Source organism: Gopherus evgoodei, chromosome 3 (assembly GCF_007399415.2).
Source record: "Gopherus evgoodei ecotype Sinaloan lineage chromosome 3, rGopEvg1_v1.p, whole genome shotgun sequence".
Classification (NCBI taxonomy): domain Eukaryota; kingdom Metazoa; phylum Chordata; order Testudines; family Testudinidae; genus Gopherus; species Gopherus evgoodei.
The window spans coordinates 159,817,054-159,841,869 of record NC_044324.1 but is presented as its reverse complement, the minus strand read 5'-3'; the positions used below and the strand labels follow the sequence as shown (position 1 = coordinate 159,841,869).

Genomic DNA, 24,816 nt, shown 5'->3' with positions numbered 1-24,816 from the left:
CCTTCCATGTAAACTTGCTGAGAGTTGTCAAACTTGGCAAGGTTGCAGCTGCTGCATAGAACAGTGTGCGGTCAGGGCTTGTACTGCATTGTCTGTCCTGTAGCTCTGTTCCTGTACCATTCATACAACACAGCTGGCTTTCACCTTAGTGAGCAATCCTACTTCCAAAATGCTAGGTATGGGCCTGATGCAAAAGAGAGATTAAATTTGCTGGGGTTCATTGCTGCTATACCTCCTAGGCCACAGGCTCTGTAGCCCTTTTTTATTATCTTCTGTTGGGCTGGTGAGTCCTGTGTTAGCTTAAGCAGGGCCGTCTGTTGCCACCTACCAGCATGGCCTAGAGAGGTGGGGGAGATTCGATGGCCTGTGTTGTGTAGCAGGTCAGACTCGATGACCATAATGATCCTTTTGGCCTTGAGTCTGTGAAAAGGAAGCTCTAGATTCAGGTCAGGAGATTCAGGCCAGGCAGACTGCAAGATACCTTGATCCTTGGCTTTAGGGAAAATGTAAATATTGACTTGAAGTGTGTTGAATCCTTAGGTAAAATCTCTATCTGAGCCTCTCAGAAAATGGAGGCCAGGGGCTCTACAGGTCTTTTCTGTCCCTTTCCGCTCTCTTTTTTAACAATCACTTCTCACACTGTGTCTAGAACAAACACACTTCCATGGCATCTTTTCTATGGCAGGTAACCCAAATCAGCTATCAAGGTGATAGTGAGAGAACAGTGACTGGGTGAGACAAGTGCAGTGGTACGCCATGTGGCACTCTGAATGTTAGAACTGATATTTTCCAGCACAGCAGACTGACTTGTAGAGTTGGGTCTTTCACTTCTGCCAGCAGTGAGCAGGCGGGACCTCTGCTTTTGGCAAAACAGACCCCCTTTCTCTCCCCAAAACCCACACCGAGCACAAGGTGGAGTGTGGAGCCCGGAGTGTAGGCAAGACCTAGAATGAGCAGCTTTTCCTTCTGATATTAAGACAGAAGCCTTATTTTCTATTTATGTTAACATGCTACAATCAACCTTCACTCATGCTGCCTAGGAATAAGATCTGGAACATGATGCCTGAGCACTCAAGACGGGGGGCCTAGATTTAAGAATACACACAGTGAGGCATTAGGGAAATCCTTAGGACTCTTTCTGGGGCACAGAAAACTGCTGACAGGTGCAAAGGTTTCACACGGGTTTATTAGAACAAACAATAACTACAAATCCCCAAGTATAAAATCTAAATGTGACACCTCTTCCCTTGAATCCTCAGCTTGGGTGGGCACTTCACAGCATGAAGGGCAGGTCTATGTTCTTCTCACCTGTACCAACGTAGATATAGCCATATTGTTTAGTCATGGGGACGTGGTAGAATGTCAGTCCTGGCCACAGCAAGCTCCTCAGAACCACCAGGCTGCCTCCCCTCTCCAGCTGGATGCTCCAGGATCCTACATAACAACAATGTGGCTGATGAAAGTCAGCACAAATGTGAGACACCCTTCCTGCAGCGATATGTGCTAAGATCAAGGTGCGATCCCAATGGGTTGCTGCCTGGCTAGAACAGGGAGGTGAATTAAATAGTACACAGGGCTGAGCTAGCACAGTGAGGAATCTGCTACCTTATGGGTGTTGGGGATATCAAAGGATCTGCCATACCAGAAGAACAAAGAACTCTTCCACACCACTCAGCCTAGCACCCCAGGCTGACTTTCTATTTCCAGGCACTCCCCTCTAGTTTCGCTCAGCATTTTCCCACAGCTATGGTGTGATGAGAGGTACCAGTGTGTGGTCTGAGCCTAGGAGTCAGCAGATTCTATTATTGGCTATATCTGCTAAGAGGCAGCAGCTATTCTAACAGGGAGCTCTGTAGCCTGCTTGGTCTGTGCACCCACTGACCAAAAAAAAACAACAAAGCTGTTAATGCAGAGTTAAGATTGCATGCTGGTATTTTGTATCCTTCCAGAACGTAAAGTTCTGAAAACCAGGAAATACAGAGGTAAGGTACACAGCTGTGCTACTTTAAACCCATATTATGCACCTCTATCAGCCCTCCCAATACCTGCCTCTACCCCCTGACCTGAGCACCTCAACCCTCTTCCTTCTCCTCCCACTCATTCCCATTTTTCCCTTCTGTTTCTGCAGCCTCCCCTCCCATCCTCCCACAAGCATTCGCCTGTGTCATTTTCTTTTAAAAAATAATTTGCATGTCGTCTGAGTTTTCTGCTGTATGCAGATTATATTTCCCCAAACTGGGAAAAAAAAAAAAAAAAAAAAAACCCAAAACCTTTGACAGAGGCAGATCGTAGCAACAGGTTTTTTTTTCGCTCTCAGATTTCTGGCAAGTGTCATTTGAATTTACAGTGCCTCAGTGTTGCTCAAATTTGATGTCCCCTTGACTCACACAGGTCTGATGAGCTATGGCGGGCTAGCAACTGTCTCGGGCTGTCTGTCTTCAAAGTGTAATCTGTTTGGCTTACAAGTGTTAGGTACATGCGTATCTAGATGCCAAACTCTTTTTCAGTTGTGTTCCTGCAAAGGGCTTAGTGGGTGCCTTAGAGAGTGACACCATTTTGGCCATGATTACAGACATGGTTTGATCCTATGTCTACACACAAAAAAGCTGGTAGAATCTGTCAACTTTAAAAATAGCTTTTTTTTTTTTCTTCCAGTGGATTATTTCTTGAGAACCTCTTACACAACTGACCTCAAATTTGGATAACTGACTCTACCTCTCGTCTCCATGAAGCACATCAGATTTCAAGGCAATCCAGTTAAGTCAACCTTTAAACAGAAAGCAATTCTCAACCTTAACTAAAGCAGCACTGGCATTCTGCTATTATTATACGATACCTGAGCTAGCTCTATAGCTGATCTCAGGAGGCTAACTTGGAGTGGAGTACTAAACCCTGGAGCAACTTGCTCTACTCATCTCATCTCTAGCAGCCTTGGGAACAGGAATCCCCAACTGGTCAAGTGCCAGAGTTTCTTCCCAGAATGCTGCATGAAGACAGAGAAAAGCTCTCCAGCTCCAAGATGGAAGATTTGCCCTGTTGTAGATCCTGAGGGAGAGGGAAAAAGAGAAAAGTGAAAGGCAGGGACGCTTTTCAGAGCTGCCTCCAAGCTCTGAGTGATTTATGAAAAAGGTTAATTTTCCTGAGTCTTTCTTGGCTCCACCTTTAGAGTGGAGATTAGTTTCAGTGTTAATTGTGCTTTGGCTTTGCTGAGAAGGTTAGGAGCCAATGTGAAAATGCAGTTTCTTCTGGAAGTGACAAGGTTAGGATCCAGTGTGAAAATGCAGTTTCTCCTGGAAGTGAGAAGCTCTGAGCCACTATTTGTTTTATACTTGACAGGACATTCTGGGAACAAGCCACCAGAGAGGACCTGGCAGGAGTGTTAACTAGGATTCAGTGCTAGGGGCCAGGAACTGCCTGGAGAAGAAAATACGGGTTACAACATCAAATCTGCAATGGCTAGAGAAAGGTAAAATGCCTGGGGAGAAAGGCTACTGGTAAATCTCTCCAATCCAAACAAGAAACAGCTATAAGGCATCAGGCCCAAATCAGAAAGACAGCTGCTGGAACTGTCAGGCTCCCACTGGCCCATAGTTCAACTAGACTGAGAATCTATCAGTAATAGCTGCTTCCAGAACAAGCAAAAAGCCCCAGACTGTACCTAATGGGTGGCTCGGTTCACTTCTTTTTGCTAGATCCCTGAGGGCTGTGATGGGCAGCTGCTCCTCCTTCCTGAGATCCCTCACATCTGGAAAGTCTTACAGGACTGAGTCTTGTCATTTCATGTCTGTGTGGCCACTGGAGGAATTGAGATGCTGTACTCTTCCATCTCAACGCTGTGTAGCTGATCCCCAACTTTGCCTACATCTTGACAAATGCAGACAAGGTCGTGCCCCTAATGATTCAGTCCCTGTGAAATGAAGCTCAGGGCAAAAAGTAGATGACTTGAGGTCAAACCTAATGAGACAGAGATGTAGGGTGGTAAGAGGATGCATTTGCTGGAACTATAGCCTCACCATCTACTAAGATTATCCTCTTCACCCATGCTCAAAGCGGTGAGCAGGCTTACCATTGTTATGTATTTTAGATGCCAAAATAGATGTGGCCAGAAATGCTCTCTTTCATCTGATGGCCAGACAGCTGTAGCCATTCTGCTCTTATACAGCCCAAACTAGTGCATTATGCATCTATCTCCTCCCGACTGGATTTCTGCAATGCTCTCTACTTGGGCCTGATGCTAAAGGCCATTCAGAAACTGAAACTGGTCAATTGTGTGGCTGTCTGCCTTTTAAGGAAAGGACATCAAAACAGAGCTCTGCGCTCTACCCTACCTGCTAATCAAACTTCAGATCATATTGACGTCTTGGTCCTTAGCTTTAAGTGGATTTGGGGCTCAGCTATCTTAGAGCCTGACCATAGTTCACTGTGTGAGATGCACTCAGAAGAGGATGCTTTCGGTGAGAGAGAGCAGGTATGAACTCATAAAGCACTGGGTTGGAGTGTTCTCCGTGGAGGATTTGTAACTCATTCACCAGAGCGCAGGCTGAGCTCAGATCTCACCATCTTGAAACAACAATGCAAAACCCACCTTTTCATGCAGGAGTTTTCCAAATAAGCGTGTCATAGATCACCCTAAGCCTGCTCTTTTGGAAGTCAATCACCAGCATCTGAGCATGATAAGAGAGCAGTCGAATAGGAAGAATCTCTCTTTCTTTCCTCTTTGAGAGAAGGTATTACAACAGCTCCTGAGAATTAAGAAAATTAAATGCTTCATTCACAACATGCCGGGGTCTTTCCTAGTGCTGTGAACAGGCCCTCCACTGAGGTCACATCTGGGAGGAAGGCTGGTCTTATGGTAAGGCATAAGATGAAGAAACAGGTAGGCCTCCTAGGTTCTATTCCTGACACTGACACAGCACACGCCTGTGTGAGTTATGCCTCTCAGTACTTCATCCAGTTTCCTCTGTAAAATAGAGCTAATACCTACCTCCTGGGAAGATTGGGAAGTTTAATTCATTAGTCTGATAAGTGTTTTGAGGTTCTCAGATGGAAGGTACTAGGGAAATACAAAAATCATTTGCACTGCAGGGGAAATGTAAATAGAATTCATAGCTGGTAGGTGAGAAGTGGCTTTTACTAGCATTAAGTACTGCTGCTTGTAAGCCACAGTTCTGTCTGGCTTAGCTACACTGGCACTTCACAGCGCTGCAACTTTCTCGCTCAGGGATGTGAAAAAACACCCCCCCGAGTGCAGCAAGTTGCAGCGCTGCAAAGCATCAGTGTAAACAGTGCCCCAGCGCTGGAAGCTAATCCCCATGAGGAGGTGGAGTACGTGCAGCGCTGGGAGAGCTCTCCCCCAGCGCCGGCGCTGCGACCACACTCGCACTTCAAAGCGCTGCAGCGGGAGCGCTTCCGCAGCAGCGCTGTGCAGCTCTAAGTGTAGCCATACCCTCAGATGTGGCCTGTGCTGTAACTAAATCTCACACACACCTGGGGTTGACCCCACAGTTCGGCAGTAACTGGGCAGTGGTTCCCCAAGAAGCAGGGGACTGGAGAATCACTGAGTTTGTGGCAGAAGCTTCCCACAATAATGCTGCTCAGTTTAAGTTTCTGTTCTTTAACGGGGGGGGGAAGACAATTTACATTTTAAGTTGCACCCGCCAAAGGTAAATAAGCCAAGCGCTGTCTGTGCTGAAACTATTGCCTGTCGCAGCTCCAGAAGGGAAGGGAGGGTGCTGCTGTGTGGGAGGAAAGAGCATGGGAAAAATATCCACTGGATGAAGATCTAGAGCTTCCTATTCCCTCTTTGGAGCAGGCTGCAGCCTCCACCCCTCCAAACACAGGCAGGAATGTTGAGGAGTTCCTTACATCTTTCCAAACAATAAAATGTTTTGAAGCTCAATCAAAGAGTTTTAAACCACTGCTTCTTTTATGGCCCTTTAAGAGCTGCCAGGATACCTGGGCTGGGTTTCAAAAGTCAACCTCCCTCTCAGCTTCTTCCTTCCTAATCACAGATAGAAATCCCTGTCTCATCCTCGTGTCTGTCTCAGCTCTGGGCTGAAGCTTGTTCATAGAGCAACGGGGTGTGCAAGGGTAACTGTAGAGGGAGAGGCTTTTTAAACAATGCTGTTTGCAGAAGAGCTTCCCCCAGTGTATGGGCCATTTTCAAGCTAACCTCCAATAGCACTGCTCCTCATTTGGGGGTGATGCTGAGAAAAGGCAGCTTTATAAGTGACGCAGTTCTGATACAGAGGCTTTGTGTCCTAAAAGGTCCCCACAGGCTAATAGAAGTGACAGCACCAACTCCTCTTAAAAGGAGGAAAGGTCCTGTGGCTAGAGAGGCAACAGCATAGCTGCATTCACCACTAACATCACACATAAGAAGATCTTATGCCACTACTGGGGGAAAAACTGAGCACATGGTCAGCAGCACAAATGTTACTATCCATACACGTGACAGGATGGCCAGGTTCCCTTTCTAAAGCAACAGCACATCCTTCATAGCCACAAGCATTTAGTTCTGATAGTGCTTCGCCCACACCTACATCACCCTTAGCTTCCACTTCTACAAAAAACCTACACTGGGGGGAGTTTCACACTTCTAATTCACTGTCGCGAAGTGCAAAGAAGTGGGCCATAAGCAAAGGAACGGGCTCCCCGCACTAGCTCTTGGTGGTATTCTATGCGCACCAGCATTCGCACATGGCACACTAGCTATAGAGCAAATCCTTACTACTCCCTGTGGGGCTCAGCCCCATCATGCCACTCACTGGCTGCAAGCTGAATCTCTCTCATTTGCCCAACATGCCACCTGCATCCCACATGCTCAGCCACAGTCAAACATTTAAAACTCCCTGTTTACATTTCTTAATAAAAACTAAACTAAAACACAGCCTGGCCAGAGGTTCAATGCTATTAAAAAACTCACTAGAGCCAGAAAAGTAGAGCCTACAAAGAGTAGACTGTTGCCAAAAACAGTTCTTGCATGTTCCTAATGCCTGCAACATCCCTGTTACCTAAATACAATTACTCCCAAAAGTCCTAGGGGGAAGTTTTCACTTCACGGCCTTCTCTCTACATTTTTCTCTCCTATTGTGAACTATTTTTCATTATAAAAGATAAAGCATTTCAGTTAAAAACAAGGTATCTGCTTTCTTATGGCAAGGAGCAGCCCCTGCTTCCCAGATTCACATTGCTCAGGTGCCTGTGAGATTCACACCCATCCCAGCCTACTGGTCTAACACCATCTGATCTTCAGGAAGGGACTAAAATTCCCCCACTAGCTGCATTTCTGCCAAAGACAAGGATGCAGACTTTGCTCAGGAACAGGGATCTGGAATGGAGCCTTGCACTGGGAAACAGCAATAAAGTACAGAATTAAAGCCAAAAAGGCAGGATGGTTACAATGCCAGTCTCTTCCTAGCTGCTGTGATTCTGATGACTACAACCCCCGTCACTTCATCGTGGGCCCTGTATGGTGGGGTTTAAGAATCTCAGAGTTGCAAAGCACCCTCCTCCTCAAGTGCAGGTTTCTGTTGGATTCCGTCACACTCCATATTTCTTCCTCAGCTGGTCGCTGTGGAAACGTTTTTGGAGCGTGCCAGAAGTCACGTAGCATCTACCTGGGGAGCCCCTGCATTAATCCGTCACCTTCGTGGATTCCTGTGATCCCATTGGTTACAGGCAAGAAAAAGGCGTCTCTTGCCCCTCCTTGCTCTGAATGAAAGACGCTTCCTCTAAATCTTGCTGCTGGTTTTCAGGCTCAATTCAGCTTCTTTTAAGCTTTTGTTACCGAACAAATGTGACGTTTTTGAAAGAAAGATTAACAGCTCGATGAAAGGGCGCAATGGGCAGCTTTGTTCCAGCCTTAGGATCCTTTTTACCCTCAGAGTTTTCGGTCACCGTCTCTTTCTTAACCAATGGAGAATATTTGTCTGACTCTCAGAGGAGATTATGGCTGCCTTGTAAGTCTCTACCTCACGTGATCAAAAAGTGTTGGCCACTTTTAGGATGTAGTTATGACAAGTAGGGGCTGGATTAGGGGTAAATATTGGAAATTATCCTACAGTAAAGGACTGTGCCTTGGCTTCTGTGCTAGCACACACCAGCACAAACTGTGATTCAGACTCAGTGCACTTGCTGCATATCCCATTCACAGCTCTGTGGAATAAGCTGTAGGATGGGAAGAGTTACACAGAGGCAGTCACTCACACAGCTCCCAGCTCATCCAGTGAGCAGGACTAGGAGGAGCTCAGAAGTTTACCACCACCACCCCCAACTCACACACCCAGACTATTCCCTCCCCTTCCTGGTAGGAAGAGGTCATGGGTCAGAATCTGGGAGTTTTCATGCTAACAGGCTCAGCATTAACTGTAGTGGGGATTTCCCTGTAGGCTTTCCAGTTGCCCAAGGAATTGTGTCACAAAGTGACTGTTCCTAAACTTCTCCACTCTCCATGCAGCCATATATCCCGTAAGCCGTCAAAGCCCCAACCCACATGATGGTTATAGAGAGGCATTTCCAAGCTATGAAGGGACAGGTCAGTGTCATGTTGACTCCCCTTCTTCCACAAGTTCTACAGCCAAAGCAGCAGGATTTCTGTTACTTCTATCCCTTCTGCATCATGCCACAGAGGGGGACGATATGGCCCATTGCTTCCAGATTATTTTTGCATGATAAATCATCTATTCCTACGATGGGGACTGCAGGGAAGGGACAACAGTGGGTATCAAACTAATGAACAATAATCCTATAGATCCGGGATGGGAAGATTGAACTGAACTGTGCACGAGCAGTCTGCAGGGCATGCAGTACAGCTCTGCTACCCTGAGCAGCCATTAAAACAATAGCTAGGAGACAATATAAATGCAGCTGACGTCAATGACAACCTGGGAGCAGGCACAGTTTGCCACACCTCACCTGAAGCCGCATCAGATGCGGATCGTTCCTAGCAAAAGCTGTCTTGGTTAAGCTTTCTCTAACTTCCAGCAACTCTCTTACTGCCCTACAGCTTCACCTTCATGTAATGTCTCATCATTCCCCAGAATAAGGTTTATTCCACTACTGATTTATGTGGCGATAAGCCAGCACACATGGTTCTGTCTAAGAGGCTATTCCTGCATTTCCTGTCCGATTAACAAAAAAGGCATTAGCAAAAGTGGAATGAACAAGAGACCAGGAACCAAAATGGAGACTGAGGGGGATTGGGTTTTTTTGGTTTTTTTTTTGTTTGTTTGTTTTTTTGGAGGAAGAAAGAACTTTAAATACAATCCCTGGAAAGCTGCTGCAAAGACTCTTTGTCTCTGACTTCATTATCACTGTGTAGCAATCAGGAGGGTGAGAGCCTCCACCACAGCTCAGCGGTTGATGGACAACCCTGCTCCAGTATAAACTCAGCCAAGGCCTTTGGCTAAACAGGCCCCCTGAAGTGATGTAGAGTTGGGACCCAAAGATAGTAAATACACTGCTTTATGCATAGAAACCAAGCCCAAGGAAAACAGACATCATTCCAGAAATCAGAGCAGACTGTGGACAGCAAGTCCAAAACTGTAATACTAGCTGCCTCTGGAGTTCTCCTGCTGCGCTGCCACATGAGGGATTCCAGTCCAGTCCGGAACTCCTCGGCTGGCAGTGCCCAGCTCCAGGAGGAGGGAACATCTTGTGTCACTCTTGAGCAGCTCCCTTGGGAGTGGCACTGAGAAGTTCGGAAGTGACTCCAGAGGCCTCTCCACTTGGCAAAAAGGATGGGTAGGGCTGATGCAGAGCCTTTGAAGGAGAAAATTATGGAGGAACTGAACATATGCATGCGCTCACTCACTTGTGCACAATTGTACACTGGTGCAAAAGCCCAATAGCCCTTCTTGGAAATTGTCTAATCTGTAGGGGGACAGATAAATCTCTTCTCTGATATGTCAATCTATCACATGCGGTCTGGTCTCCCCATCCTCACCTTCTACATAAATAGTCTGAAGCTCTCTTCAATACTAGACTTGCTCATTTTACTTTTCAATGGTTTCTTTATAACCTGCTCAGCACTGATACTGATGCCATACTGTCCCCTGCTGGAAGATGCTAGGTGTAGCAGTTTACCCCATGGATGGTTGATTTTTGTTAAACCAGGTACAGCCAAAACTAGTGCCCTGGTCAAGTCCTGTAACCCACTGCCCTGGCTGTTTGAGTCTGATTCTCAGCTCAGAAGGTTCCCAAAAGTTCTGGGCACACTCACCAGCTGTACTGACCAGTGTCACTGTGTTATTCCTTGTTTACCAAAATTAGGGTGACCAGATGTCCTGATTTTATAGGGACAGTCCTGATTTTGGGAGCTTTTTCTTATACAGGCACCTATTAACCTCCCACCCCCGTCCCAATTTTTTACACTTGTGATCTGGTCACCATAACCAAAATCGCCTTCTAACTGGCAAGTAACCTCATGGGCTGCAGTACCTCAGGCTGTCAGACACACAGTCTCCGAAGATCACCCTTCCATTCTGGAAATGAGGATGGCTATCGGCCACATAGGAGAACTTTGGCCATGGTTTGGCCACTCCTGCTTTAAAGCATCCTTTTCTTTCCAGCACTGCCCCCTCATTCTTTATGGGCCTTTTAGGTTGGATTTCAGTGAAACAGCTTGAAAAGCCTTGTCCCTGTGTGGCTCTTGGCAAGCTGAAAAGTAAAGTGCTCTCACTCGGCTTTCACAGGGCTAGGGTGGTGCTGCTTATTGTTAAGCAATGAAAGGGGTGGGCTCAGGTCACATCTGTGAAACGTTAGCAGAGAGGGGAGGCTGGGTGAAAGTAGGTGGCCAGCACAGCATAGCACTTTGCTGGATTTTGCAAGGCCACTGGGGAGATAGGCAGCCATTTGTCTTAGAGCCCCGATAACAGGCTGTCTTGCACTCTGCAGGCTAGCTGGGGGCCGTAAATGCCTCAGCAGACACAGAGTCTTTGAATGGTTGGAGATGGAGGCTGATAGGGGATTAATCACACCAGGGGGGCCTTTGAAAGGGAGTTAATTAGCTGTGTTAATGCCTGGAGATAAAGCAGGTTCATGTCTCTTGGCGCTGTCACTCCCAGCACCTGGGGCTTTCCAGGCCGCCATGAAAGCACTACCCAAACGGTGTTGTGAACCTGGCCGAAGCAAACGCACAGAAAGGCTCTATCTCCCACACAAGAATGCAGTTCTCCGTGTGCAAATGCCCATTAAGCACTGGCTTGCAATGTGCAGATAAAGTGTGTGCAAGCCAAGTTCAGAGGCAATTACATCCCTGATTACACCAGGCTATTGTCAGGAGAGTTTAAGGATAGGCTAACGCACAAGCGTGGGGCCAAGTGGTGGTCACAAACCACTTCATATGCAGTGCTGCATCAGGAATACTATGGGGCAGCAATACTTCCTGGGGACAAGGGGCTGCCAGCTCCCCCCACACTTACTTTGGAAAGGAGCTGGAACAGTTTCTGTTTATCTGGATTCCGTTAAGTAATCTCCTTCTCCCCATCCCCCAGGGTGAACCTTGAAATAGAAAGAGGCCCAGGAGCCCCATCTTGGTCCATCCTGCCTATACAGAGCGAGCAGAGAGCCTTCCCAAAAACCTCTCTCTAATACATAGTCTGCCGTTAAACCATAGGGAATCTTATCTCAGTTCATCCCCTCATGTGCTGAGATAGCAGTGGCTAGGCCCGATGGGTGCTTCCCACACCCCACATTCAATGCCCATGATCCATCTCTGGCCACCTCTTCCCCAGGAGTTGGTAGGGGCAGCTTTGTGCCCTGCTCCTGCTGGCAGTTGCTTCCTTGCTATGCTGTGTGTGCTGCAGTGTGAGAGGCGCTGCAACTCATTGGCGTGCACACAAAGCACAGCAAAGAGCCAGCAGTTGGGCGGAGCAGGGCATACAGCCTCTGCCACACTGATCACATGGGCAGGAGGAGGTGATCAGAGACCACCTGAGCCCAAGATGTCTGAAAACAACCAAAACAAGACCTGACCCAAACCCAACACTTGTAGTTGGATCATGTTGGGTTTAGGTCAGGTTGCAAAGGAACTGCATCTCAACTGGGTCCCCTCTCACTCTCACCAAGAGACTAGCCAAGTGTCACTGCTTCTTTTCCACACACTCTTCCATCTTTAGCAGACTGCATTTTGTGCAAGGAAAGCCAGACTACACCATCTCTACAAGTCCTTCACTTCCTGTTGCTGAACTCCAGCGAAGGGCTATGGAGCTGAACTCCCTCATTTGCTCCACTGGTTTTTGTCACAGCCTTTTTTGATGTCCATTATCTTCACAGCTGTGCTCCAGTTGATCCAGTGATCTGTAGCAAATTCTTAGCGTCAACTTAGTCCCTTGGGGTTTGGCCATAAAATAACTGTATTCCTCCTTGGGATGGGGAAGTGAAACAGGAAGTCATAAGCCTTCTTTGCACATCAGATACTCATGCCCCTTCCTGTTCTCTCCAATCACTTGTGTGCACAGTCTCTGTCCATCAGTTGTTAGCCCCCATTAATCTTCATTCCCCACTCATGCCCATGAAGTTGAAATCTGCTCACATGTTTCCTTTCCTTGTTTGACTATTAGTTCATATCTGTACAGTATTAGGTCAACTGAAAGTTCTATAGATATGTTAAGAATTATCATCATTCTCTTTCCAACCTTCTTTCCTTTGCCTCCTGCTATGTGAAAAACTGTTTCAACGCTAGTTCCTGAAATGCTCTTACCAGGATAGCCAAATTTTGCCCAACATTGACATCTTGCCAGAATCTCAGAGGCTACACCTAATATGCATAAAATTGAGCAGATTCTCTGCTTAAACTGGACTAGACAACCTTATCCTTTAATACAGAGATATGGCAGCAAAAATTACAGCACTCCCTGGCAAATTAGAAACTTGGCGCCTATGTCTCAGGCCCTGCACCCCCCTAAGGATGGCCATGATGGTGGCTATCAGTATCATCAAACATCACATGCTCAGAAATCGTGAAAGAGGCCTCCAAAATTCAAGAAATTTGTTTAAATATCGTGAGATTTAAAAAATAAAACATTCTGGGGTTTTTTATTTGCCTTCTGTTTTTTTGAGACTGTAGAGTTCACATTTTCATACTTTTCTCTATGATCATTAAGGCCAGAAATTTACATTTTTAAAAAAGCAAGATGAGATTCTCACATAATCACTTACCTTTAACAGGTGGGGCTTTGATATTTGATGCTTTTCTCATGAGACTCACAATACAGTCATGAGAATTAGCATCACTGGCTGAGCTATAGAAATATACATATAACTAGATAGCTAGATAGTACAGCATGCTTGGATCTATAGTCTCCTTAGGTATCACCTTTATACTAAAAATAAGGGCAGCAAGGGACCCCCTTGTAGAACTCTGCTTGCTGCATCCCTGCAGTTGGTTCCCTGCTCTTATCACTATGTGTTTCATTAATCTGGTGTTACCTGCTTTTCCTTCCACCTCCAAGACTTCATACAGAAACCTCACTCTGCCTCCAACTTTCCAGTCTCCCCCATCTGTCTAGCTTCTTTCCCACTACAGCGATTCTCAAACATTTTATGAATGGAATCCATTTGGAAGCCATCATAAATTCTCAGCATCCAATGAAAAATAAAACTGCTCTAATTACACTTGTTACTTGCCTGCTTTTAGACATGGAAACTCATACTTTAATCCCCTGGTCTAGTTCCTTTGTCTTTAAGCAGCTCCTGCAGTTTTTAGGGTCAATGCAGGCTGGGGGTACTCCTCATACAGCTCCCACTCAGTTAATCCACTTTTCAATGTACCTGACTGAAGCAGAGCAGGAAGCCAAGTACCATACAGTGTGTACCTTATTCTGATCAGATGGCTTCAGGTGGAATACAGAAGGCCAAGCTGAAGCACTAGAAAATAGACTAGTGGTATAAGAGCTGCATGAGCATTTGCCAGAGAAACAAAGAGGAACCAAATGTGGAAACCTGACTAATTAGCTGACACAGGTTTTTTCCATCTTGGGAGGGGAAAGGCGTGATTTGCAATAAAGTGGAGGGTAGGCAGAGCACGGATGAAGTTTGATTTAGTTTCAAATCAAGGGAAAGAAGGTAACCTTAGCCCCAATCACAATTTTTAATGGAACAAAAATACATTTTGGGGCTACCCACCTCTGAGCTTTGACAATCGCTGCTCAAGAGAGGCCCTGTCCTGGGAAGGCAGGGATGCTTCAGGTTGAAAGGGTTGGCTGAGCAGTGTGGAAGGAGTCCAGGATAGGAATGGCCATAGCTGCTGTGGGTCAGGACTGAGGTGCATTGCCAGAGCTGAGTGGGGAAGGAGAACCCAAGACTGGAACAGCAGGGGGGCTGCAGCCGAGATTAAAGGACTTTGTTAGACCTGTGCAGAGGAAACTTGCACAGCATCTACTGCACTATGCCTGGCTCTGCCCTGTGCTGTCTGTCCCCTCATTTCCATAATCACCCATTCCAAGTTTCAGAGAGAAAAAACTCTGCAAATTGCATGCTTATCCAGGGCATAAGCTGGTCTTTTTAACTTTCAAAGCTCCTATTTGGGACTGGTCTGCATGCCTTGCTGACCCCGTGAGCAACGTTTGCCTTGTTCCCATATCCTGATGGGCTCATCTAATCAGAATCACCTCTATAGTCCAAGAAATGGCAGGGGGAATTTGGCTGGATTTATGCAGGCAACATATGATGGATTTGTGAAGGAATCACACAAAACCCTACAATGGCCAACTCTTCTGCTAGAAAGTGCCCAGCTGCACCTGGGCTGGAGTTGCCTTTGAGAATTACCTCCACTAACGGCATTTAAAATTTACAACAACCACCTTCCCAGAAGAGACAGCAACAACTTACATTTACAGTAACCTCAGGAAGCTACAGTTAATTAAATGTGTTATTTGCCTCTCCCCTCTTTGACCCCCACAGTCTAGCCCAGGGCTGACTAAAATGCAGCCGGTGGTCAAATGTAGCTACTGGAGCTATACAAAGCAGCCACCTTCATGTCTTACACAGAGATGTGACCAACAAATGGCCTCATCCTTTAGAACTAGAAGGAGAGTTGCATGGTGGGACCTGAAATTGTTCAGGCTTCCCTTGCATATTACCTATGAAGACAGCTGCAATCAGCTATATGTCATGCAAATTAGCCCTCAGGCTCTCAGCCAACTGCCCATGCCCTTGCTGCCTCTGTTCTAGTGGAAGCATGGAAGGCTCTAAGGATGCACAGCCTCCTGCACTGGCTCTATAGTTTCAGTTCTATCATGAGTAAAGAATTTTATTCAACTTTGCCTTGGGCCTGTTTGCAGTTATACTGTATTGGCCTTCACAGAACAACTACAGGCCTGACCCCTGGATACATTTTCAAGCAGTGCCCCTGATTTAAGCTCTCTCTCCTTCAGTCAGTTCCTGGTTTGATCTCTATCCTCACAAATTTTCCTGTTGATAGAGATGATGAGCTGAACTGCATGTGAGCTTTTTTGTTCCCTCTGCAGAGGGTGTTCTCTCCTGGACTGGTGGCAACACCACATATCAGTGAAGCAATAGGCAAGTCATGAAGATTGGGTTCTCACAACCTGGAATGACAAGACTCTGGAGTGCTGGTGAAAGGTACCAGCTTCATTGACGGTATTGAGCCTTAAGGCCTGTGTTCACTGAACAGAGACAGCAACAGCAGTGCAAGAGAGGTGTGCTATAATGGTGTGAACGCTGTACTGGCAATCTGAATTATAATCCCCACGTTAACATTAAGGAACTCCAAATGGTGGACTAGGGAGGAAAGTAGTATACTATGGTAGAAAGGGCTCTGTTCATATAAACCATTACTTTAAAATCGAACTGTTTCACCATCAGGTTACAAACTTGTATCCTGGGATTCAGAACGAGCTGGAACATGAACCCCAGAAGAGAAGGGTCTCTAAGAGAAACCCAGACAGAGCCTGAACTACAGCACAGTATTGCTGCTTCAACACTAGGATAAGATTAACCCCTTTCTTCAGAGGCATCTAGGAGCCAAGCTTTGCAAACATGAAGCCATACAGCTCAGTGAAGAACGGATATAGGAGAGAACTAGGTAGGAAAAATAAATACATAAGTAAAAACCTAAGACAAAATGGGCAAAAATAGCAGTGCAGCCAACGCCAGGCCATTTAAGATGTCTTGAAGCTCAGCATTAGGATGTATACTCTTTCGAGCAGGGGTTGGCAACCTTTCAGAAGTGGTGTGCCAAGTCTTCATTTATTCACTCTAATTTAAGGTTCCGCGTGCCAGTAATACATTTCAACGTTTTTAGAAGGTCTCCTTTTATAAATCTATAATATACAAATAAACTATTGTTGTATGTAAAGTAAATAAGGTTTTTAAAATTAAGACACTGCATTTAAAATTAAATTAAAATGCAGAGCCCCCTGGACCGGTGGCCAGGACCCGAGCAGTGTGAGTGCCACTGAAAATCAGCTTGTGTGCCACCTTTGGCACATGTGCCATAGGTTGCCTACCCCTGCTCTAGAACATCAGAAGAAGAGATGACTGTCTCTAGTGGGAAAGACACAGGGAGAGCACAGATTGTAGCCCTCGAGCATTGTTCAGGATGGTGATCCGCAGTATTCCTGATCTTTAAGAAGAAGGTTCAACACATGGACACTATAGATCCCTACATGCACTGTTCCTTTTTATTTGAGAGGATAGGCTTGTCAACTCAATGGAGACCTGCATGCAAAGACTTCGGGCTTGTCTAGCTGGCACTGGCAAAGTGCACTAAAGGGGTCTGATTTGTAGGTTGCTCTAATGTGTTTCACTCTAACTGCCCCATGTAGACCCAGCTGGTGCACTCTGAAAGGTACCTAGTGTGCGTTGACATAGTTCTGTTTCAAACAGGAGTACATTAATGGAAACTAGGTACTTTTTAGAACCAGCAGGGTCAACACAAGGCAGTCAGAGTGCAGCACATTAGTGCACTTTACAGCTCTCACCCCTCTGGTGTGCATTGCCAGGCCATGTAGACAAGCCCTTGCAGTTTCTTCAGGATACACCTCTGGACCATGGCACAAGTAGCAGCACTCTCAGTAAAGTTGAATAACAGTTTACTCCTGTTTACGCTCACTCAGAACTTCCTGAAACTTTCAGAATTTAAGCTGAAATGTCCTCATTCTCTGCTCAAAGGTTACTTTTTGACAGAGAAAGTTTGAGCAAAAGATCTATGTATTTGGGCAAAGTCTGAGAAACTAGTTACATCCTTCGCCAGCCATGGAGGATATCTACTCCAGAAGGGAGATAAAATAGCAAGCCAAAATCCAGACTTTTGGGGCAACAAGAGCTTTTGACATCAGGACAAGGGAATATCCCACACTGGAATCCTTGGCCCCAGCCAGAAGCGTTTAGCAAGCCAGCAAAATACAGACAGAAATAAAGAGTGAGAAACTGGAAGCAGTTAATGTTTTATAAGGATTACAGTGCATGTTTGTAGATCTAGGTGAACTTCCAAACCTAATATAGCAACAAGAAATGTATCTGCAGAGCATGTGGGACTTATAAAGACTTACTTTCCCTCTAAGCTACGAACTAGATCCTGGCCAGAGTTTCAAAGACAGAAGATTTTCACAAATCCAACCTGCTGGCATCTTTTTAGAGAGAGATTCTGCCAAAGGAGTCTTCTGGGGGACATTAAAGAAAACAAATAAAGATCGTCCACCAGACTGATGGGATCTGAATTACACCTACACTGTAATATACACATGCATGTACTCCCTCCTTCTCCTTGCAGTTTGTTTTATCCTGCCAATGTAACAGATTATTACACACTGCAGCATTTCTACTGCAGTTTATCAAAGGAAAGTTTGAACCCAGCCTCTCAAAGATATGAGTTTAAAGTTAATGAGAGCCCATTTAGATAAGGAGAGCAATATAGGGTGGGATGGGAGGTGTGAAATACTTCAAACCCCATAAACTACCCTCTATCACTAACGCTGTTATCTGCCCCAGCAGGGAACCAGCTGCTACAGACCCCTTCCTAATCAGGAGAGAATGCAGAGCTCTGGCAGAGGAGAGTGCTGACATAGGGGTCAGGAGAAGTTACCTATTGTAAGGATGTGACAATCCTACTGCAGTTTATATTTATCAGGAGAATCTTGGCACTGTAAAAGTTTAAGATTTCTTAAGCGAGGGTCCAAGCACAATGTTCCTGTGTGCTGGACAGAGCTCCTTTGAAGATCAGTATGGCCCAACAGAGACCATTATTACAGACAAAGTGTTCCTTCTGAGCATGCCAGCTCCACAGAACTCCTGGGCCTAGTCCACTTTGGATCTGGAAGGCCAGTAGGAGGCTATTCCTTTCCTTCCATCCTTTGACTCTAATCTCTTAAGAAAGTCTGTTTACCTTTTGGGATATCATGCTCCAGAGAGTCCAGGAAGTCAATGGATGGGTCCAGGTCAGCCTTTTGCAGGAGTGTTCTGTTCTTCAGGTTAACAGGCTCAGTGAAGTGGAAATAGGAATTTAACTTTTTTGCCTCAGTCAGAGACAGACCTGTAGTATGAACAGTTGGAGACCATTAGCACCGTACCTGATCAAACACTCATATCAAGATCTCTCTGCTTATTCATAGTCCAGAGTGCACGGCAGAACCACAGCCTCTCTCCAGCTTTGTTCCATGGGCTCCACAGAAAGATCAGAGACCTGCTGGAAATGGATGACCTCACAGTGTTGGGGAAGATTTTGCAGGAAATGTAAATTGAAGTCCCAGATTAGCAATGGGTGCTGAACAAGACAAATCTCTCTGTGAGCCCGGCAATCAGTGGGAGAATTCCTCTAGCACTACAGCTACCAAATGCTGCTAGAAACTCCATGGACTATAGCATAAAGGCAAGGATTCCCAAACTTGGTTTGCAACTTTTTCAGGGTAAGCCCCTGGCAGACCGTGAGACACTTTGTTTACCTGAGCATCCCCAGGTATGGCTGCTCACAGCTCCCAATGGCCACAGTTCACCATTCGCGGCCAATGGGAGCTGCGAGAAGCAGTGGACCGGCCCGTGCCGCTTCCCACAGCTCTCATTGGCCAGGAACAGTGAACCGTGGCCACTGGGAGCTGCAAGCAGCCCTACCTACAGACACTCAGGTAAACAAAGCATCTCACAGCCTACCAAGGGCTTACCCTGAACAAACCGTGAACCAAGTTTGGGAACCCCTGCATAAAGGAAACTATGCTCAGTAACTTTAGAGACGCAGAGCCAAATCAAATCCATTGGTGATTTGGAGTCCTTCTCCCATCTCTCAGAATTATGCACTCTGTATTAGTGATTCTGTTAGCAGTTCCATAAACTGAGCCAAAATGGAAGCAGCAGCAGTGGATTCCCTATTCTCTGTTCACCAAGCCAAGGGAGAGGAACAAGCCAGGAACCAGAATACCAGCTAGAAGGAGAAAGTAAACCTCTCTTGCTGCTTTTGCATTCAAAGTACAGACATGCACCTGAATCCTGATATAGTTTATGCGGATTTACCTTCAAAATTCCTGTTTTCATGGACAGGGCCGAGCGGAGTCTTCACAAATGCACCCCGTGGGACGATACCCACGGCCTTATCTATCTGATCTATTATAGCTACAAGACGGATTTCCTCCTTGATCATGGGCTTTAAAGAAAAATAGGCAAATATTAAATCACAGTTTTCATTGTTTCTTTTACTGGAAATAAACTCAGGGTGCCTGTAGGAACCACAATACAGTCATCCTCTTGAGTTTGATGGGATTATGAGAATGATCACACCTCACATATTCTTAGTGAAACAATATAACAGAGAACATTGTTAAGAGTAGACATTTCAAACCCATTGGGGCAATAGCTATTATTCCCTCTCTCTGGATTAACCCAGGCATAACCGAGATCCGAATTTGGCCATTTCATTATAAGCAATAGCAATTCCATGTTCAGTTTCTATATAAAGTGTCAGCACAGCTATAAGACAAGATGCAAATGTTAAATAAAGCTACATAAAAATATCGGAAATGAATCCAACTAATTCATATAAATAGGCAGAAGAAGTGAGGATGTTTCCAATACATTTATAACTCCAAGGTTAGCTGAAGTGGTCAATGAAAGTTGCTGCTGTTCCACAGAGACAGAAATCAGGGAAATGCATGTTCACCCCAATATGAACAGGAATTACCTTAAAGGAGATGTGAGCTATGTTGAACTCATGCTGAGACTGAAATACTACTATCTCTCTTCTTCTAAGGCAACAGTACCCAATATTTTGGGGCATCAGTCAGCGCCGCCTGCTTCTCTCCAACTCCTCCCATTCAGTGGCAGGGCCGCTCAGAGGATTCCGGGGGCCTAGGGCCATCGGCGGCAGGCAGCTCCGGTGGACCTCCCGCAAGCGTGCCTGCGGAGGGTCCGCTGGTCCCGTGGCTCCGGGGGAGCATCCGCAGGCATGCCTGCAGGAGATCCACCGGAGCCGCGGGACCGGCAAGCGGCAGGGCGCCCCCCCGTGCGGCAAAATTCTAGAGCCGGCGCAGTTCGGCGGCGGGGGGCCCTTCCCTTCCAGGACCCACCGCCGAAGTGCCCCGAAACCCGTGGCGGGGGCCCTCCACCAGCGAATTACCGCCGAAGCGGGACCCAGCACCGAAGTGCAGCCCACTCTTCGGCGGTAATTTGGTGGCGGGGGACCCCTGCCGCGGGTCTTCGGGACACTTCGGAGGCGGGTCCCAGAATGGAAGGGCCCCCCACCGCCAAATTACTGCCGAAGACCGGGTTGCACTTCAGCGGCAGGTCCCGCTTCGGCGGTAATTCGCTGGCGGGGGGTCCTTCCCCCCGGAGCGGAAGGTCCCCCCCTGCCGGCAAAGACCGGGAGCAGAAGAAGCTCTGGGGCCCAGCCCCACAAGAGTTTTCCAGGCCCCCCGGAGCAAGTGAAGGACCTCACTCCAGGAGCCCCAAAAAACTCTCATGGGGGCCCCTGCGGAGCTCGGGGCCTGGGGCAAATTGCCCCTCTTGCCCCCCCCTCTGGGCAGCCCTGTTCAGTGATGCCTACTCAAACATGCATTGGTTATAAATGATAGGATCCTCACATGTGTAATACTTTGTACTGGAGCAGCCTGAACTCCCTTGATGATTAAAGCATTCACAGCTGGCTGGAAAGGGCAGCAGACTGGGAACCAGTATAGGTTTATTACCAGAAAGAAGTATCAATTCTAGTTTGTTCAGTTCAGGCTGGGAACAACTGAGTTAGGGGACAGCTTAGAAGACAGGTCTAGAAAATGTCCTGTTGTACTTACCCCACCTTCCTCCTCATATATTCTCTCATTCTCTTCCCCCTTCTTCTCAGTGGGATCATACTCATAAGATGGATCCCCCTGAAAACGGCCCTTTAGCCCTGCAGTCTGTGTGATCATTTCCTCAGTAGCTGGTGGCAGAAGACTCCACTCCACACAGTTCAAGCTGTCAGCCAGACAAACACAACAAAGGGCAATGCTTATTGAAACACAGGGACCCTCCTTTTCAGATGTAATACAGCCCATTGGGAGCCTGGCAAGAACCATTGGTGAAACAGGTGACATGCAGAGAGACTCAATGGTGTACACTTTGGAAACTAATTGCCTTCTTAAAGCATCACCGCATGGTGCTCGAAAAGAGGAACCACTTGGAGGGGCTCAGAAAGGCAGGAAGGAAGCTGCTGTTCAATAGTACATTGTACAGCCAGCATCACACAGACATTTTTAAAGGAAGAACATTTTTTAAAGGTCGTGCGGTTAAAGAACTAGGAGGTCTGGGTTCTATTCCAAGTTCTGCCACATACTTCCCTGTGTGAACTAAGGGTATGTCTACACTGCAATAGAAGACCCACAGCCCGAGTCCTGTGAGTCTAGTCAACTGACTCAGGTCAGCTGTGGCTGTGCCATGGGTCTTTCATCACAGTGTAGATGTACTCTTAGGCAAGCTTCCACACTTTTCTGTGTCTCAGTTCCTTCTCTGTAAAATCCCCTTCCCATAGGGAAATTGTGCAGAGAAATCCATGAAGTGTTTGTAGGGTGCTCAGATGTTATGGTGATGAGCATCATAAAACACCATCATAAAGTCTTGTCACAGTAAGAGGCAAAGACAGGAACCAGCTCTTCCCTGCCTGCAGCCCCTCTCAGCTGCAGAAGTAACTCTTAAGCCCACTCTGCCCCACAACCTGTTGCTGTGTCCTGTATGGACAAATCTTGGAACGAATCTGCCTCTCCAGGGACTATATGGATAGTTCCTGCACAGTCTGCCCTCCCCACACACACACACCTGTATGGACAGATCCTGAGCCCAGTTTCCCACCACCACCACCATCTGTATGGACAGCTCTTGAGTCCAGCCTCCCATGTTCCCATCACCTGTACAGATAGTTCCTGAGCCCAGCTTCCCTCCCCCCATATGGACAGCTCCTGAGTCCAGCCTCCCCCCACCCCACACACACACACACACACACCTGTGTGGACAGCTCCTGCCCACCACACACACACACACACATCTGTGTGGACAGCTCCTGCCCCTCCCCGACGCACACACAGATGTGTGGACAGCTCCTCCCCCCCCCCACCTGTGTGGACAGCTCCTGCTCCCCACACACACACACACACACACACACACACACACCTGTGTGGACAGCTCCTGCCCCACCCCGACGCACACACAGGTGTGTGGACAGCTCCTGCCCCCCACACACACCTGTGTGGACAGCTCTTGCCCCCTCCCCCTACACCCACACCTGCGTGGACAGCTCCTCCCCCCCACACGCACACACCTGTACAGGCGGCTCCTGGGCCCGGCGCGGTCCCCCCCCAGCCCCTCGGCGATGTAATAGGGCCCGCGGATGCCCTGGATGCGGCCCCAGAACCGGACCCGCTCGAAGCGATAGTCCCGGCGCAGCAGCAGCAGCGAGGCCCGCAGCGCCGCCCGCTTTTCCGAGCTCAGCCCCGCGCCGCTCCCGGCCACCAGATCCAGCGCGTAGGGCAGCGACTCGGCGTCCATGGCGGGGTCCCGGGCGGGGGGAGGGCACCGGCTGCGGCTGTGCAGGAAGCCGCGTCCCGTTACCTGGCAACCGCCTCCACGGAGACGCGTCGCTCGGAGGGGGCGGGGTCGAGTCGTTGCTGCGGATAGGCGGTCAGAGGTCACGTGTTGATGGGGTCAGCGGTCACGGACGGGCAAAATCTGTACTGCTCTTGTTAACCCTTTACTTCGGGGGGTTCACAATTTTTGGTCAAAACTGAAAAATAATCAGATTCAGTCCCATGGAAACAGTGCAGAGGCAGATGGTGGCACCCTGGCAACAGCAAAACCCATGATGCCATGGCAACCACAACACCTGTGACGCCATGGCAACAGCAACACCCATTGGACTAAAGGACACCTGGGCAATGGCAACACCCCATCGATTGCAGCCCCAGTTTCTCCCCAGAATAGCTAACCTGAAGAAACACATACAGGACATAATGTGGCTTCCCTGCTTCACCTCAGCCGGGCGCAGCACCCCCTAGAGCCTGTCCCACCCAGTCCTGACACCTCATCGCTCCGGCCTTCCCACTTGGAGAGAGAGTGTGGCAGTGGGAACACGCATTGCCACATAGTGAATTGCACTGGAGATGGCCTCTGTCGCACACACTAGGGTTGTCATCCTGGCACAAGGGACAAAATGGCCAGTCTGCTTAATAGCACCGACAAGCATGACTGGCCTGGGAATTCGCAGGTCCCCCAGCAAGGGCAGGAGTGGCAGGGTGCTGGGGAGCACTCAAAGAGCCCAAGTAGCTACCCAAATACACATTGAGCCATCTCAAGGGCTCCCAAGCACTGGTTATACTAGCACCCTCTTGTCTTGTGTGGTGTGAATCCTTGATTCCACTGGCAGAACTGGAATTCCCTCTGCAGCCTCAACCCCCTCCCCCATTAGTAGGCAGGGGGCGAACCGCTATCAGGGGATCCAGTGAGAGGAGAAATCCAGACAGCACCTAATCACCTGTAATCATGGCAGCAAGAGTTGCATAATAATCCATTAAGAGCAAGGCCAGCGCTTCCATTTAGGCGACCTAGGCAGTCGCCTAGGGCGCCAGGATTTGGGAGGGCGGCAGACTGCCCCGGTGGACCTCCCACAGGCGTGCCTGTGGATAGTCCACTGGTCCCGCGGCTCCGGTGGAGCATGAGCAGGCATGCCTGCAGCAGGTCCACTGGAGCCGCCGAACCAGCGGACCATCCGCAGGAACGCCTGCGGGAGGTCCACCGGAGCCGTGGGACCGGCGAGCCGGCCCTGCGCCTAGGGCGCCAAAAACCCTCGAGCCGCTCCTGATTAAGAGGCACCCCTGTGTTTCTCCTGTAGCTCTACCTTGTGACAGAGAAGAGAGCAAGGATTGTGAGAGAGTCTGCAGATGGCAGCCTGGCCAAACAAACCCCTGTATCCTGTTCCTGTGTAAAGTGAAGCACTCCCTGAGCCATCTGGAACAAGCAGTCTCTTAAGAGAAGATGGTTGGAGCAGGTTGCCCTGCATGGCTACACATGAGATCTCCTGCTCAGGAGGCTGTGCAACCCCCAGGTAAGTCTGAACCTGCAAGACAGCTAACTGTTGTATGTATCTTGTTTGGGGTACCACTAAGGACTGCTTCCTCCCCATTTCCAAAAACAACCATGAATCCCACCCCCTCTGGTGTCATTTTTACTGGTGTTATTGTTATTTATCTTGTATATTATGGCAACATTTGAGGACAGCAGTCAGGATTGGGTGCCCTTTGTATTGGGCACTCTACAGACATAGGAAACAGTTCTTGCCCCATAGTGCTTACATTGTAGTTTTAAGGCAAGATGCAATGAGTGAAAGATGAGGGCAAAGGTAATCAG

General features: G+C 47.8%; 1 protein-coding gene across 4 annotated transcripts; it reads right to left on the bottom strand.

Annotated features, from left to right (window-relative positions):
- Nucleotides 1–309: 309 nt before the first annotated feature.
- Nucleotides 310–23,036, bottom strand: RSPH9 (radial spoke head 9 homolog). Of its 4 annotated transcripts, none has more exons than XM_030557190.1 (6): nucleotides 22,736–23,036; nucleotides 21,237–21,399; nucleotides 19,468–19,597; nucleotides 18,350–18,496; nucleotides 14,128–14,322; nucleotides 310–1,308 (listed from the first exon to the last, which is right to left on the bottom strand). In XM_030557190.1, exons 1-6 carry the CDS (start codon nucleotides 22,960–22,962, stop codon nucleotides 1,274–1,276), a joined length of 897 nt encoding a protein of 298 aa, XP_030413050.1. In that variant the 5' UTR covers nucleotides 22,963–23,036; the 3' UTR covers nucleotides 310–1,273. The 4 variants fall into 4 exon arrangements, with proteins under 4 accessions (XP_030413050.1, XP_030413052.1, XP_030413049.1 ...); XM_030557189.1 differs by having other exon boundaries at nucleotides 314–1,434; nucleotides 22,736–23,035; XM_030557192.1 differs by lacking the exon at nucleotides 14,128–14,322 and having other exon boundaries at nucleotides 312–1,308; nucleotides 22,736–23,033.
- Nucleotides 23,037–24,816: the final 1,780 nt, after the last annotated feature.